Source organism: Pseudonaja textilis, chromosome 1 (genome assembly GCF_049901715.1).
Source record: "Pseudonaja textilis isolate UNSWEBS1 chromosome 1, rPseTex1.2, whole genome shotgun sequence".
Taxonomy (NCBI): Eukaryota; Metazoa; Chordata; class Lepidosauria; order Squamata; family Elapidae; genus Pseudonaja; species Pseudonaja textilis.
Genome location: NC_141990.1, coordinates 286,899,346 through 286,916,524, shown reverse-complemented (window position 1 = coordinate 286,916,524; position 17,179 = coordinate 286,899,346). Strand labels below are relative to the sequence as shown.

Genomic DNA, 17,179 nt, shown 5'->3' with positions numbered 1-17,179 from the left:
AGCCAAAAATACTTTAATGTTCCAGTTCTTCAACTGTATTTCCAATCACAAGGTAATTTCAACTAACTATTCCCAAAGATGTTGGATAAAACAATATTTTAGCTTCATTCTAAAGCTAGTTTCGGATTTTTAAAGCATGTTTTAAATATAGGATATTTGAACCAATGGTCACATAGTTATCATCTACCTTTAGGCAATAACTGAAATGTATACATTTGTCTTATTGTTGCTTGATTAATAACACATATTGGGAGTGTTATGTTAGCTGGAATTTATAGCAGAATAAATTTCTGAAACATTACCAAACTCTAGTAATTGTGGCAAATAGTATACTAGCAGAAGGTAAAATTTGTACCAAAGCACAGAATTGTAATTGTTATATGTGCAAGGCTATATATGGTCTAGTTTTCTTTTTCTGGATTATTAAACTGTACATTGTGATGTGTGATCAAAAGTGGTATGTGAGTATTTTGTGGTTTATAAAGGGTATTTCTGTTGGGTAAAATGTAATTGTTTATGAACCAATCAAGGTTATAACTGTCTTGGACATGGTGCCTTATAGCCCAAAAAAGGACTTCTGAATGTTCTAAAATGTCACACCACCACCTCTCATAGTCACATCACTTCATTTCTGGTGCTTGACAACTGTCTCGCATATATGACTAGTTACCAAGCATCCTACAATCATTCAGTTGTCTTTTGCAATCTTCTCTGCTGACTTCCCCAAAAAAGTCATTTGGGAAGCCAGCATGGTGTCAGGGTTCCAAGTAATAAATCTTGCTTCACTTAATGACCAAGATTTTTGTCCCGATTCTGGTTAAATCAATCACATCTGTATTTCTGTTTCAGTTTTGATGTAAACTGTGACTGTTGCTTTGAGCTGCTTGGAATCATGAGATGAGATAGGCTGCCATATCAGTTCTGAAAATAAATAAATGTACCCTCTTTCCCAGTCAGAAGGCTTAGATTGTCACAGAGACATCCCCAATAAACATGCATTAGACAGAAGTGTTATCTTTCCCAAACGCATAAGCAAATTTCTCTAACCCTTTACTCTCTTAGAGAAGAAGATAGAGAAAAATCTTGGGGAGTTTGTAAGGCACATGCTCGTAATTAAAGCTAGGAAAAAGGACTTGGCTCTCTTTCTCCTCAGTAACTTCAGTCCTCAGATAGTGGGTAGTTCAAGAATCATAGAGGCAGAAGGAAAATATTTCAGATAATGATTATTTTGGAAAAGATAGGTTTAAAAATTAACTGCAAATTTCACATTGAGTTATTTATTCTTTTCTCTGTATGATAAGGCAAACCTCATTCCTTCATTTTCATTATTTCTTTTATGGAGGACTTCGTGTAGAAATAGAAAAGGGAACAAGCAAATTACCTGATCATCCTGGAGAAAGGAGGAGGAGGAGACAAATAGAAACCAAACTGTTGCTTTTTTCTGGTTTGAAAAGAGCCAGTATATGGACACAATAAAAGTCATTGTTTCTGGTACATGGTGCTAGCATCTGAGGGGGTAGAGGAAGCTTAGAGTGTCCTGTAGTAGAATGGAATTTAAAAGTGCTTGGGCAGCCTAAGTGTTACTAGATGCTACATTCCAGCTTTAAATGTCACAATATGATATACACTGTTTCCTGTATCATTCCTACATGACATTTCTGTGGAATAAATAACCTATAATCTTGCTGAAACCAGGATTGTTTTGCATTCTTCTAGCCAGGAGGCTATTGATCTCTGGAATTGTGCATGCCAATGAAAGATAAATGTCTGTGAGGATTCTCAGTCATCCAAGTCATAGTTGTGTCAAAGGTGCTTTTTTCAAGAGGCAACTGGACTTTCTTGTTTTTCTTTGAAGACCTTTCGCTTCTCAAGAAACTTGCTGACAAAGTTTTGTGAATTGTTGATGTGATCTAACCACCTTAATAGCTCCTCTAGTTGGCAACACCACCCATCACATCAACAATTCATGTGATGAGTGGTGTTGCCAATTAGAGGAGCTAATAAGATGATTAGAGGCACACCAACAATTTACAGAACTTTGTCAGCAAGGTTTGGAAACTAAAACTGGACCCAGATGATGCCATGATTTCCTATGATGTAACTTCCCTCTTCACCTGCATTCCAACAACAGAAGCTGAACATTACTGAAGAAGTGGCTGCTACAAGACAGCACCTGAGATGACAGAACCAACCTCAACCCAGACCACATATGCACCATGCTGGACCTCTCCCTGACCACTACCTATTTTAACAGTTAAAGTTTCCACAGACAAACACAGCTGCGTCATGGGTTCACTTGTGTCCTCCATTGTGGCCAATCTCTACATGGAAGAGGTAAACACCAAAGCCCTAATCATCTGCATATGAATTCCACCCACTCACTGGTATAGATATGTGGATCAAGATCAAAGCATAGGAATTGGAAGCGTTCACCAAACATATCAACTCTGTGGACAGATACATTAAATTAACATGGGAAGATGTTAAGGAAAATAGCCTTCCTAGACTGTGCGCTACAATTAAGGTAGACAGAAGCCTTAACATTGAAGTTTACAGAAAACACACACACAGATCAATATTTATGTTTTGATTCTCACTACCTCCTGGAGCACAAAATGGGAGTTACACCACTGAGCTGAAGGCTTGCCTACCAGCAAAAATGGGAAAGAAAAAGAACTAAAACACATCAAGGAAGCCCTCAGAATGTGTGGCTTTCCCAAGTGGGCCTTATCAAATCTCCAAAAAGGCCCAGCAGGAACTTCTCCATAACAGACAAAGAAGACAACAATAAATGAAGCAACGTCATTCCATATGTTGCAAGAATATTGGAAAAGCTCATGAGGAACTTCAACACAATACACGTGCACACTTCAGACACAAGAATACACTAAGGCAGAAGCTTGTCCACCTCAAGGATAAAACACCCACAAATTGAGCAACGTGGTATATGACTACAATGCAGTGAGCCATGTGCAGATCTGTACATTGGGGAAACAAAGTAATTACTTCATAAGTGCGTGGCACAACATAGGAGAACAAACATATCAGGACAAGATTCAGCAGTCCATCTGCATTTAAAAAACAAAAGCCGCTCTTTTGAAGACAGCAAAGTCCACATTTTGGACAGAGGGACTGCTGGTTTGAAAAGAGGGGTCATTAGAGGCCATCTATGTCAAAATTGAACAGCCCTCACTCAACAGAGGGGGAGGGATACAACATCATCTATCTCCATTGTCTACAATATAGTCCTTTCAACAATTCCAAGACTCCTCCAACACCCATTTGCATCACTGAGGTGACCCTGATGACAGATAAATGTCCAGGTGATCTTAACAACTCTAAAAAAAATGCAAACAACCAGCTGTCTGCAAGGAATATAAATCCTTCTATTCCCCACTATTCAGTCAGAGCTGAAGAAGCTTCTTGGTTGAGAAGAAAATATCTTCCAAGAAAAACAAAGTCCAGTGAGCAGAATAAAGCTTAAGTCCAGTCAAACTTAGGGAATCTGTTTTCTATTATGAACTACTCAGAGCTGACATCAATATCAAAATCTTCATATTTTTTAAAAGAGACATGCTAGAAATGATATCAAGCCTTCAGGGCACCCTATTGTTCATGGAATATCTTGCTGCAGTATTACTGTAATATCAGTAAAGGGATTTACAAATAACACTTAAAATGTCACATTTCAATTAGAGCATTTAGGAGAAGAGTCATCTCAGTTAGTTGCCTAGCCACTTTGAGAGTCAGCCATCTTAAAAGGAATTTCTGGGTGACAATTTGAAAAAAAGCTTAACTACCCTTCTAAATCTCCATATTCACATCCTACATTTTTCATTCCTAAGGAAAATGGTTCTATTAAAATTGCAGGACTACAAAATCCTAAAACTTGGGATCATTAGGGACCTCTAACTGATGCCTCACTTGTACAGTCTCCAGAATGTCCTTTTTATAGGCTTGGATTTGAGAAGCACAATTTGATTAGAATGAAAATAAGTCATGAATATTTTAGCATTGGACACTCATTTATGCCAAATTTGAATACACAGTAATGGTAAATTTCAGGCTGTATTCCAGATTCATGAATGAAATATTTTCTATTTTTGACAAATGCATGGTGGTACTTAGAAACGCACTGAACTTTTGGGATGACAGTTTGCATGATAACCATTGCCTTCTAATCTTGATTCAGAAGATCTTAAACCTATGATTGAAGGAGGGCAGATCCCAGAGGAAAAAAAAGAATGCCAAGTACTGAGAAAAAAACTGGGATGTGTGTCTATGTGAAGTAGAGGCACTACGTAATAAGAATATGGATACAAAAAGGAATAGGTCAGTGTACATAACCCAAGGATTCCATTGTGTCTGTATAATGCACAGAAAATGAAGAGCAAACAGAAAATACTACAAGTCTTACATTTCATTAACATTACTGAAATTTGGTGGGCTGAAAGAGTAGTTTAATTAAGAAGAATAGTCCAGACAAAGAAAGTGCTATTAAATGTAGAAAAAATGCACACATGTTGAGATCCAAGAAACTGAGCATTCAAGAACATTTGACCAAGCATATAAAAAAGGGTTAGTTTTGTTTTGTTTTGTTTTTTCATTTGAACTTAAATTGCTATACAAGTTAAAAGAAGCAAAAGTGAATTGTGTTGCTTAAATTGGCTTTCAATACTAGGAGTGTCAAGCGGTATTGTAAATGTTGTATTGTGTGCACATTTTAACCTGGGTTCACAAATGTGTGCTGCTGGAGGTAACCTAGCAGATGAAGTATATCATCAAGTTGTATTTTCCAAGTAATAGGATTTTGAGAAAATCAATGCTGAAATGTCAAATTCTTTTTCAACATAAGGTGCAAGCCAAAATATGTAGAAATGAGTTCAGTGGGTCAGCTCTTACTTATATAGCTAACTGTTATAAAAAGCCTATAAATAATTAATTCTTGAAGCTTCTCAAAATAAGATTCTCATATTCCCTGGGGTTTGACTAATATAAATTCAATTATTGAATGAAAATCTGATAAATAAATCATCTATGGCTTCCAGATAATTTGCAAAGTTGAGTTATCATTTATATTATTGCACTTCTCATGTTTTTAGGACTTTGTTCCTCTGTACCAAGATTTTGAGAACTTCTACACAAGGAATCTTTACATGCGCATTAGAGATAGCTGGAACAGGCCAATCTGCAGTGTTCCAGGAGCAAAAATGGATATGTTGGAACGAGTTTCTCATGATTATAATTGGACATTCAAGTGAGTAAAAGGTTTTCAAAAGTTTGTAAGTAGCTAATCTTTAGAGGAATTGAACCAGTTGAACAGTTAGTTTTAGAGATAGGCTATGTCCTCAGTTCAACTTTAGAATTGTTCCTGAATTTGGTGATATAATTTTCCCTTAAGAGTCCCTAGGAACAAGAGTTGTACCTCATGGGGCAGCATATTTCATAGTGTGCCTCCTTTCTAAGCTTCCTTCAGGTGGGGGAGGGATCTTTAGCAGGTGCTTTTCAGTTTTGGACAAATACAAGGAAAAAGGAAAGAAAGAAATCAAGGAAAAAACAAAACAATGTAAGGAAAAGAAGTTAAGAAAAATGGAAAATAAAAGGGTATAAAGTGACTATCAATATTCTTCATAATTTATCCTAATTGTAAAAATGTAAGTCACACATTCATTTTTATGCAAACAGTCCATAAGATTGCTGGCTAAAAGCAATCTTATGGACTGTTTGCATAAAAATAATGTTTCTGTCCAATAAAAGAATTTCTTGATTTCAGCAAAATCTGTCAACTTCAACCATTCCTCCATAGTGGGTGGTGCCAAACTTTTCCATCTTGGAAAACAAATAATCTGTTGTGATGATATATTAAAATAATCTTCCCTGGCTTTTTCTAACTGGTTGTCTTATTAATTCTAAAAGGAAAAGTTCTGGCTTCAATAGAATATTTATCTTTAAAATATTTTGTATCAAAGTATGTATTTGGATTTTTTTTTTAGTTTTTTGACATGTCCACCAAGCATAATAATAATAAGAGTAATCTCGAACTTGAGTAAATCCACCAGTTCTGCCCTTGCAATTATTTATTGGTGCTAAACAATCTGGTAGGACAAATACAACAGGAATTAATACTTTGCTTTTAATAATTGAAAGCTCCAATTTCTATTTGGAGTTGAAAATGATTTCTAGGTGGAATGGCATATCATATTTTTTTCAGATTGGCCTATGTTTAAGAGGTACAGCAAATAAAAAGTTCTAGATGTGGTAGGTAAGAGAACTGGCACTTGGGATCAGGAATAATTGTTTTATGATTTGGTGTTACAGTTAACATACTTTTAGACTGTTTTAATATACTTGTATATTAATATATTTTTAGCACTGTCCTTATAACAGCATTCACTGACTTTCAGATGCACTTCCTTTAACTTGATGCGGGATATCCTGCATGAGGAAGTGACAAATAAATGATAAACTAAAATCCTTGTGAACAGGAACATTTTGAAATTAATACAAAGAGATATCAAGCTATTTTAAAATTGCTGATTGATCTGCTTTAATTCTTAAGAGAACTTCCATTTTTCAATGTGCACTCTGGCATTGTACTCATTTTATTTGCTTAAAGTCAATTATGTTAGAAATGTTTTAAAAGCTATAATTAATGATGCGCAATCAAATTGTGAAAAAGAGCAGAATTGCATAATTTGTCTTTGCTATTTCAACCTGGGCCTTAATAGGTTTTGGACAAAAGATAATGAAGATTTTGACTAGTTATCTTTTATGAGTAATGCCAATTCTTTCCACATCATATTATGCTATTTGAACTTCTTTATTTTAAAAAGTAGTTTTTGGCATAGTTTGGAATCTCTGCTTTCAGTAAATTGCTAGAGAACTAAAAACTCGATACATTACATCTCCAAGTCCTTTATTTTCTAAATGCATTATCTAGATTGCAGCCATTACTGATGGTTAATATAGTTAATACCATTGGTGCTCTCTATATAAATTTTTGTGTTTTAATTAAAATATAGGTATACAGGAAGGATAATAAAAGATGTAATTAACATGGGATCCTACAACTATCTTGGATTTGCAGAAAACACTGGTGTTTGCACAAATTCTGTGGCTAAAGTTCTCTCACAATATGGATGTGGGGTTTGCAGTACTAGGCAAGAGATGGGTAAGTTCAGACAAAAAGCTTCTTCACCAAGGCTTCTCAAAATGTATTGCTGCATGTGCTTTCTTAATTCAGTTACTATAGTAGAATTCTTCTAATAATTCCAATATTTTTTATTCTTACCATAAAAGAAAACCTTTTGGGAATATGGTGGTATTTTACCTTACTTTTTTCATATTTACAGGAAACCTGGATAAACATGAAGAACTAGAAAGTTTAATAGCCAGATTTCTTGGTGTGGAATCAGTTTTGGCATATGGGATGGGATTTGCCACAAACTCTATGAATATTCCTGCTTTGGTTGGCAAGGTATGGCTTCAGGAAAATGCACTGACCTCACCCTGTCTTTGCATGTCTTTGTCTCAATAAGTTGTTTAGAACCTTATACTGTAGATCACAGTAATATAAATCACAATATATAGATATGAAACACAATAGCTAAATAAATATTTATATATGTGATAAAAGAGAAGAATGAAAATTCCTGTATTTAATACAATTGTATTTAACAAATACAATTTGTTAACAAATATAGTTTCTCAGAGGAAAAACAAATTACTCTAGGAGAACTTATGCCACTATGATTTTAAAGAAGTAACTTTTCAATATTTTAGGCTGCAGTGAGTCATGAAGATATTAGTGAGTTTTAAATAATTAAATATATTCATTGATTTAATTTAAAAAAATGATTGTCACCTAGTATCTGCTGGTAATCACATAAACATTTGGTTATAGAAAGTATCTGAATAAATTTGTACAGAATGTGCTCTATTTTTTGCAGTTTTGTTATTCTCCCATTATAGCTTTTAAATATAACCAATATTATTTAATATTTTGAGTTAGTGAGAAGTGATGATAGCAGAAAAGACAACAGATCAATCATATAAAAAATCATTAGCAATATACAGACACTATGACTATGCCAAATGCTGGTGCTGATTTTTAACTTTTAATACATCAAGGATTCTTCTTAACTTGGTATATTATTCTTTTTCTTTCAAATAGCATTAAATTGAGAAATTTATTAAAGATGGAATATTCATTGATTTCTAAAAATTTCCTTTCATGAAAACATTCTGTCAGCAAAAGTGATCTAATCACTGCACTATTTTGCCTTCTTATTATCATAAACTATAAATCAAGACAAAAATGCTGCTTATCTACCTTTGCATAAATGTATTCAGTCCTGTGAAAATGAACTAAATTAAAAATCCACCAGGGAATAATATCTGCAGTTATATTGCCCACAGTTTTGAGTATCTGTAGTTAATAAATACAGATCTGATCTTGTTATCTATGCAAAGGTTTTCATGTTTTCGCAGTTTGGGACATATGGTTCTTTTTTGGAGAAGGTTTTTTAGAATATGGAGGGGGGGTTGTAAGTGTGTGTGTTTTATGCATGCTCGAAACAGTAGTTGTCTGTTGTGCAGGCATAAAATATTTTTTCCAAGGTATCCACAATTTCATATGTGTACGGTGTTTCTCATATAATAAGGCCGTGTCTTTTTTTTTTTTTTTTGAGCCCCAAAAAAATAGCTAGGCTGTCTTTTCGGGGGTGACTTAATTCCCCCCCCCCTTGCATCTTTGGGTGGGCGGGTGGCGACAGCTTGGATGTTGACCTCAGCGTTGGTGGGGCACTTCGTATCGGGGTCAACGCAGGCAGCACCATATCCGGGTGTGCAACAAAAGTACTTCCTAGCGGCAAGCCCTCCCACCATTCCCCCCCATTTCGCATGTTTTAATATAGGCCTTAATTTGGGGGAGGGGCTTAATTTCATTTCATGCCTATAAAACATGCTGGGACTTCCTATTGGGGAAGGCCGTATTCTTGGAGAAACAGGGTAGTTGTTAAGCTAGAAAGAAATCCTGTGAGTAACAAAGGGCCATTTATATTATCTTGGTTGGAATATGTGGATTTGATTACATTACAGAAGAAATTTTGTTGTTGCTTCTAAGCTTTAGGCTTCAAATTAGATGGAAAAAGATTCTGGAGGACCACCAAGATTTATCTGTATCTTTCTGAATTATTTCTTTTGGATTATCTCCTTATATTCAGGGTTGTCTAATACTGAGTGATGAGTTGAATCATGCATCACTGGTCCTAGGAGCAAGACTGTCAGGAGCAACAATTCGGATCTTTAAACACAATAGTGAGTATTTAAGTTCTGCTAATATACCTGGTCACTTTTAAAAAATTGGAAGTATTTTTTTTTTGCAGTATTGATAACTTGTCCAATCCTAGTAGAAACTGAACTGTATATTGCAAAATGAAAACCAGCAATTAAAACTATCAGTAAATAATTAAAATAATAACAAAAACCTATACATTACTTTAGCTATCATAAAACTAAAATAATTTGATTTGATTTGATTTTTAAATTTTAATTCAATTTTTAGAGCAGACTGCATACTGAAACAGCTTCCTTGGCTTTTTTACAAAATGCTAGCAGAGACGGTGCCACCTTAATTTTGGGGGGTCAGGGTTAGGGTTATGCTACTGAGAAAAATTACCACCTGCTGTCTGTCTATTGTATCTTACAAAGAGTGGAGGTCTGCAGCAAGCTTCTCTTGATGTCCAGATCTGAGACCAGGCATAATAAATTCTGGCAGGGGATTATTTGATATAGTGGGACACTATATCATAATAGTTTTTAAGGGAATGACTAGCACCATAACTGTTGGGCCCAAAAATGTATTGGTAATTGATGCAATAAATTCAAAATAGGTGTTACCCTAAAAGAGTTGATATATCAATAACTATTGGGTGTCATCCAAAGGCAGTATGTTTACATCCACAGCAAATAGTTCTTTGATGTTTCCACAAGTATTCTTCAAAGATTATCTATAAATACATTAGAAACCAATAAGACATTGTCTTATCCCCTGTTCACTGTTAAACCTCTTATAAAATACTTAACCCAGACATTATCTGTCGGATGTAAAGCTGTGCTAGGAAAAAGCAAAGAATCAGGCTTGGTATCTTCCGGTTTTGTTTCTTCTTTATTGTGTCTCTCCCAACTCAGTTTTGATAAATAAAAATTAAGTTTATGATCAGAAGCTTCGTTTATTACATCAAAAATTTATATTGTAATTTATTACAATAAATTATGAGTGTGTAAATTAACCATTATGAGTAGAATACAGATATAAGGAAGTTCAATAATAATGGAATATCATCGCATATGTGTCCAAATAATGCATAAAGAAACAAAGCCCATAAGCACATTAAAATATAAAAACAAATATTTTAAATAATTTTCACACTAGAAATATAGGCATTTCTCAAGCCATAGTAAGTCAAATTTTGAAGTTATGTTCCACCTTTTTACTTCTCCTTTGGCAATCCATTCATGTTGTCTAAAACATAAATTCAACCTGTCTTAATTGCCCTTGAATTTTACCTAACTTGTTTTCTTCTATGACTTTCTACTTTACAATGCTAAAGTCATATCTGATTACTGTTCAGTAGCTTTCCTGGTCTCTTTCCCTGGACAATCAGTATTGCTGTGCACAGTAAATCAATATTGAGACATTATGATACTATCTATTATCCCTGTGTTTATGTTGAGGTTCATTTCCTTACTGTGACTCATCTTGTACTGATCCTTTTTAAACTTTTTACAGTATCTTTCATTTTTACCATCTGAATACTTAATATTAACATAGAGATCTCATTGTTTACCTTTAATTCTAGTTAATTTATAAAATGATTTAAGAAGTCATGGTATCATTCAATAATTTTCTGCCTAACCCTATTTTTGCCTAATCAGAAATATATTTAATTCCCAGTGTGTTCATGAATTCACCTCACAATAGTTGTTTCTAATGTTTTTCCCTCTTGAATCAGTTTAGACATTGCTCTACTGTATGCATACCTGATTCATTTTCCTTTATGGTTAACATGAAGTGGTGAAATGTTTAATTTCATTTGGACATATATAAATATCATAAATATAGATATGATTTAATTTTCACATGTCATTGTTCCTTTAATCCATATAAGAGAGTAAGGTTTTCTGAGTTACCAGTTGATCTAAACCAGCAGTCCCCACCTTGACAGCCTGTGCAAGCAGTAAGCCACCACACATGCATGTGTGTGTTGGCCTGCCAATCACTCAAAACAAGCTGTGTATATGTATGTATGCTGAACGGTTGCTTGTGCAAGTTGAGCTGTGTGTGTATGTGTGTGTGTGTATCAGCCCGCTACTTGCACATGTCAAGCTGGTTACATGCGCCCTAGCTGCTGCTTGCGCAAGTCGAGCTGTGCATCTGTGCGCCAGCGAACCTCTTGCGCAGCCTGGTTCTAAACAGGCCACAGCCTTTATCTAAATACATACTGCGATTGTGCTTTTTATTTCTGTTTCTGCTTTTAGTCCCTTTCTGAAGTAGATTTGTAACTCTGCTCTTTGTGTATAGATATGCAAAGCCTGGAGAAGCTACTGAAAGATGCCATTGTATATGGCCAACCTCGCACACACAGGCCATGGAAAAAAATTCTCATCATAGTTGAAGGCATATACAGGTAACCTATCACATCATTCCATTGACGTTCACCATATTCATTTGTTCATTTCTGTTCTAAGGCAAAATGTAACCAAAAAAGCCCATAGGATTTTCACTACTTAATGTTGGCAGTATCAGGATTCCTGATACTGCAAGTTGCCAGGCAGTTCTCTTTAATGTAGCAGTAATACACGTGCATGCCCCAAGCAGTACTAATATCAGTAAATCTACTTTTACTTTTAAGCTCTGCAGCAATGGAGTCTGTTTTATGTGCAGACACATGGACATTTTGGGAAGTCCTGGTAAAATGAATAAGTGCTTCAATATTTTCAACAAAAGCAGGTTCTAAAACTTTACTATAAATCTAATAACATCTTTTTCACAAACCCAAAAATATACTGGTTTTGTTGAATTTAAAATGTTAAGTAACCATTTTTTTAAATGATGGTATTAAAAGTCCTTGCCATGATTTTGTAAAGCAGCTGACATACTGATTCTTGAGCATCTGTTACATGAAAAGGTTTACCAAGTTCCCTGTCTATGTATAAACCTAACGCATATGGTTGCAAAATAGCCTCTCAACTTTTGGAAATACATAACCCTACTCAAAATTTGATTCATGGATTTTGGTCACTGGTGTTTCTTTTCCCAGTTGAGGCCTATGACTCCATGCCAGATTGCTACATATAAGATCTTCTGCCATTTTTTCATATAGAAGCAGAGAGGTGTGTTATGCATAAGTGTGTCTACTGCAGTGATTATTAGAAAATATTAGATGAACCATTTTAAAAGATGATGTTGGAGATTCTCAATTTGATTTGTGCTTTTCTGTAACAGCATGGAGGGATCCATAGTCCGACTACCTGAAGTAATTGCTCTTAAGAAAAAATACAAATCTTACCTTTACGTGGATGAAGCGCACAGTATAGGAGCACTGGGTCCCAATGGCCGGGGTATAGTTGAGTACTTTGGTCTTAACCCTGAGGATGTGGATATTATGATGGGGACATTCTCTAAGAGCTTTGGAGCTGCTGGAGGATACGTTGGAGGCAAGAAGGTAAAAAATAGTTATTGAGAATTTGGTTAATTGTAAAGTGGGGAGGCTTCGAACTGTAATATTAGCAATTTACTGATTTTAGAATGTCGAAGCTGGCCATTAGAATTTCAGGTAAAAAGACTTGTTTCAAAAAAAACTTTGCATAAGTTTATGGAAAAATCACAAAGAACCAGATAAGTGGTTTTGTACTATGCTGTTTTCTTTGTACTCTTGTCACAGTGTGTTCCTATGAAAAAATACATAACCCAACAAGTATTTATTTACTGCCAACATATTAAAATTTTAAATCTGGAAGATGACAGTAGTCTATTCTAGCTGCTAGTTATCTTATTCCAAGAATAAAATATAAATATAGTAAATATTGCTGTTCAAAGCTTATTTGATATTTTTGCTTTGATAAAAGTGTCTCCTCTTATATGTATCATGATAGTGATATTACCTACTCACTTTTAATACTGTAGTGCATTATAATGAAATAAAGCCCTAGTACAAATTTCACATTTCAGTGAAAACAAGACTTAATACTTCTTAACTATTCCTGTACACTTTGCTTTTCTTCTATCCTCATTTGGCTTGTCATATTTTCAATTTTATGTGCTTTAGTTAACTTCTTTTATGGTTAGCCAAAGACCATACTACGTCAGCTCAGCAGCCCTTTCATACCAGTTCTTTTATATCGCATAACTTCAGAAGATGCATCCCATGAGGCTGCAGCTATCTAAAAGTTTGAACACTTTGGTGTTATCTGGAAAATTGATGTACAGAACATCAGTTACTTCAATCGTAAAAAAATATGGAAATTTCTTGTACATTTTGAGAGTAGTGAGAATGCTTTATTCATAAAAATGGAAAGATATTAATTCCCACTGGAAGAAATTAACTGGTTTTTTTTTCAATTTCATTGTACACATGTTGTGCATTGACAATAAAGGTTTGATTTAATTTGATTTTAATCAAAGACAATAATACATCTGACTTTTTTCTATCTGGAAACCAGGAACAAATTCAGCCATCTACCATTCCAGCTACAGATTAATTCCTTTGTATATTTGGGTGTAACTTTTTCCAAGACTGGATCTTGGGCCTGCCATCATCAACAGAGTACATTTAGAGCAAAAGTCCATTTGAATTTGTTGCTCAAACTAAAAAACCAGTTATCCAGGGTCCCTAGTCCCATTAATCAAGGTTTATAAGGCTAAGATTACCACAATGCTCTTGTATGGAGCAGAAATTTGGGGTCTTTACTCAACCACAGTCCTAGAACAAACACAGTCCCAGCATTTGAGATGTATTTTGGGTGTAGACCCAAGAACATCTGCTGCAGCAGTTAGAGCTGAATTGGGAATTTATACAATTCAGGCATTATCTAAAATTAGAGCTTATAACTACTGGTGCAAAGTTAATGAAATGGACTACCCAAATTATGCCTACTAGAGCAAATAAAACTACAATCACAAATCTCCTGGATCATTAAACTAACAAATTTTGTAAGAAGCTGTGGTCTTCCTATCTATTGTGTAACAGGAGAACAATCTAAAAAAGAGTTGTCCAAAGAATTAAGGATATAGATGCACAAACTGATATAGCTATCCTTAGTAAGGTAGGTAACTTGAAATGGTTGAGTAAATACAAATGTACTTTCCAAGGAGATAGCTACTTGAAGTCACAACTCCCAAAACAGGGAGATATTCATAAGAGTGAGGTCTGAACAGCTTGACACAATGGTTAGATATGGGAGATTTCATGCAGTACCATACAATGAGCGTTTCTGCATTTGCAGAGCGACAGAGTTAGAGGTCGTGGCTCACATCTTATTTGACTGTTGCCTGTATAAGAGGATGAGAGACAGGTATCTTGGTCTATGTATCAGACGAATGACCCATTGGGATACCCATAGCAAAATAACTTACCTTATGTCCGGCCAGAACTTGAAAATAACATTTAAAGTAGCACAGTATCTAAACAAAATGATTCGGTTGAGATCTGCATATGTGGGATTGATTGGGGTAGATTGCAAGGGTGACTCCAGAATATGTTATTATATTTTATCTATATCTTAAATTATTGTACATTATTACAATTTTATTTTGGATTGTATTTTATTACTATTTCATCTTAAATCGTATTTTGTCTAGATTTCATTTTAAATTGCATTTTATCAAGTTCCATTTTAAATAGTATTTTATCAAATTTCATTTTGAATTGCTTTTATTAAATTTTAGTAACAAATTGTTGCTGGAACTTAGCACTTTGATATGGCCCACGGGCTAATCAATAAAGACTTATTATTATTAACTGGAAACTACTTCTGGATTTTGTGCTTGAGTTAGAAAAAAATAAAGCCTTGACTTGGGATTTACTGATTTATTTATTTATTGCTACAGAAATGACTAGTAAATACTGAGCATATAAAGTAAAATGTTGAGGTTGTAATGTTATTTTATACTACTGTGCTGAAAAGAGTTGGAAGTTAATATTTTTCTCCTTTTTTCCCTTCATCCTGCACTTTTATATTTTCCCCTTTCCACTTTTCCCACTATTTTTAGTTTCAGTAGTATTATGTACTCTGATAAGTAATAAAATTATATTTTTTAAAATCTTCAATATGGCAATAGCTCTTAGACTTACTGTCTGAAATTTTTAGAAATTATATTCAGCTAAATGTGCTTTGAACAATATTCTGTTGAAAGCACTATATAACAAATTTAAGATAGCTTCATACTTCAATATGCTTAATTCATATTAATGCCATATACTAGAAACTATAATAGAATTCAGCAAAGTGATGGCATACTTTGGATGGAGATCTGTCATGATTAATCATGGAAAATACAGAAATTGATCTATATACTAAGAACTCAAGTTCAAAATTCTTAGAAGTATTCTTCGTGTTTTTTTCTTCCTTTTGAATATATCTTGAAAATTGTCAAGACAACTTTGTACTAGTCACCAGGAGGAAAATAATTTTGAATTATCCTTCACCTTCTTTTAGCATAAAGTTTTAAAATAATGAATACTGCATATGCAAAAATGCTATAAATCAAGTACACAATAATATATTTTGTTAAATAGATTAACAATTAACAGTGTCTTGTAATTTTCAAAGTATTAATCCAGTTCTTCTATAGAATTCATTCCTAAAAAACCATTTGGCTAACTGCAATGATGGTGTGTTTTCACAGAACCTTAGTTAATACCATTAGCTAAGTGAATTATCTTTTCACACCCTTCTTCTTTTCTGTTCCAAGATACTATTTCAATAAACCAGTTCCAATTTACCTGTTATGAAGAATATATCTTCTAATATATGGTATATTTGCTTTACCAGGAGCTGATTGATTACCTCCGTGTCTACTCACACAGTACAGTGTATGCCACATCATTTTCCCCTCCAGTTGTTCAACAAATCATTGCATCAATGAAGTGTATTATGGGTGAAGATGGCACAACACTAGGTCAGTCATTACAGTAGTATTTTGTTTTGTTTTGTTTCTTGTATTTGTGCATAAGAAAACATATTTTCTAGCTTTGGCACAAATAAGGGAACAACTTTTTCCAGGAGCATGAAGAAAAGAATAGGTCTATATAAAGCATTTGAAAGAGGCACTTCACAAAGAATAATAAAATAAACTGCTCAGGAGGCTGCTCCCTGTTGCCTTTGCATCTGTCTCTCTGCATAGCAACTTCATTTTCCTGGCTGTTCAGCAGTAATATTGTCTGCATGTATACCTGTGAGCAACTAAAAGGCAGCCTGCAAAGCAATTTTATGAGTCTTGCAAAGGAAACAGCTCCTTTAATGCTTCTAAGAGTGATGCTTTAGTTGCACTAATACGTTTTGTAAAAGCACCTTTCAAATGCTTTGCTAAGCCTAGAAATAATTCATTAAATATAATGAATCCATCTTCTAACAATTGTACTATAAAAATTGATAGACTTAGATCTTTCAGAACATATACAAAGTACAGTCTCTTTTGAAATTGTATATACCAGTTGTCTTCACATGCTCTGTGAACAGGATACACAGGTGTGAAAACACAATTGGAAACAGTTTCTGAAGCCACCATATATGAAAAGACATAGCTGCCTTAACAATTGAAAAAGAGGCATTTAATATACACCCTTATGAATTCCAAAGCTCTGTTTGCAAAAATGCTGCATAGCCTTAGTAATCAGGTGATTGCCTTGGGTATTAATGGAATGTGGGACTGAATATTCAAGTTAAATTCAAGTTTTAAATGGATTCTGTGCCAAGATTAGAGATCAATTTAAGTAAACTAATGCACCTTTTACTAATAGAAACTGAAGTAACTTTGCCAGCTTTCAGACAATTTGAGTAGTTCTTCCTACCCGGCTATATTCAGGATGTTAAAAATACTTGATTCATATTAATAGGATTATATGGGATGATGTGTAAAGCACTGGATTTAATACAAGAGGCCTCTAAACTCACA

At 34.4% G+C, this 17,179-nt stretch overlaps 1 protein-coding gene across 1 annotated transcript in view; it reads left to right on the top strand.

Moving 5' to 3' along the window:
- The window catches only part of SPTLC2 (serine palmitoyltransferase long chain base subunit 2), a 57,786-nt gene that overhangs the window by 19,336 nt on the left and 21,271 nt on the right, over window positions 1-17,179 (top strand). The window contains exons 3-9 of the mRNA XM_026712487.2: window positions 5,103-5,257; window positions 7,023-7,171; window positions 7,353-7,477; window positions 9,225-9,318; window positions 11,585-11,690; window positions 12,509-12,728; window positions 16,057-16,183. Coding sequence (XP_026568272.1) covers window positions 5,103-5,257; window positions 7,023-7,171; window positions 7,353-7,477; window positions 9,225-9,318; window positions 11,585-11,690; window positions 12,509-12,728; window positions 16,057-16,183 — 976 coding nt within the window. The remainder of the gene's footprint in view (window positions 1-5,102; window positions 5,258-7,022; window positions 7,172-7,352; window positions 7,478-9,224; window positions 9,319-11,584; window positions 11,691-12,508; window positions 12,729-16,056; window positions 16,184-17,179) is intronic.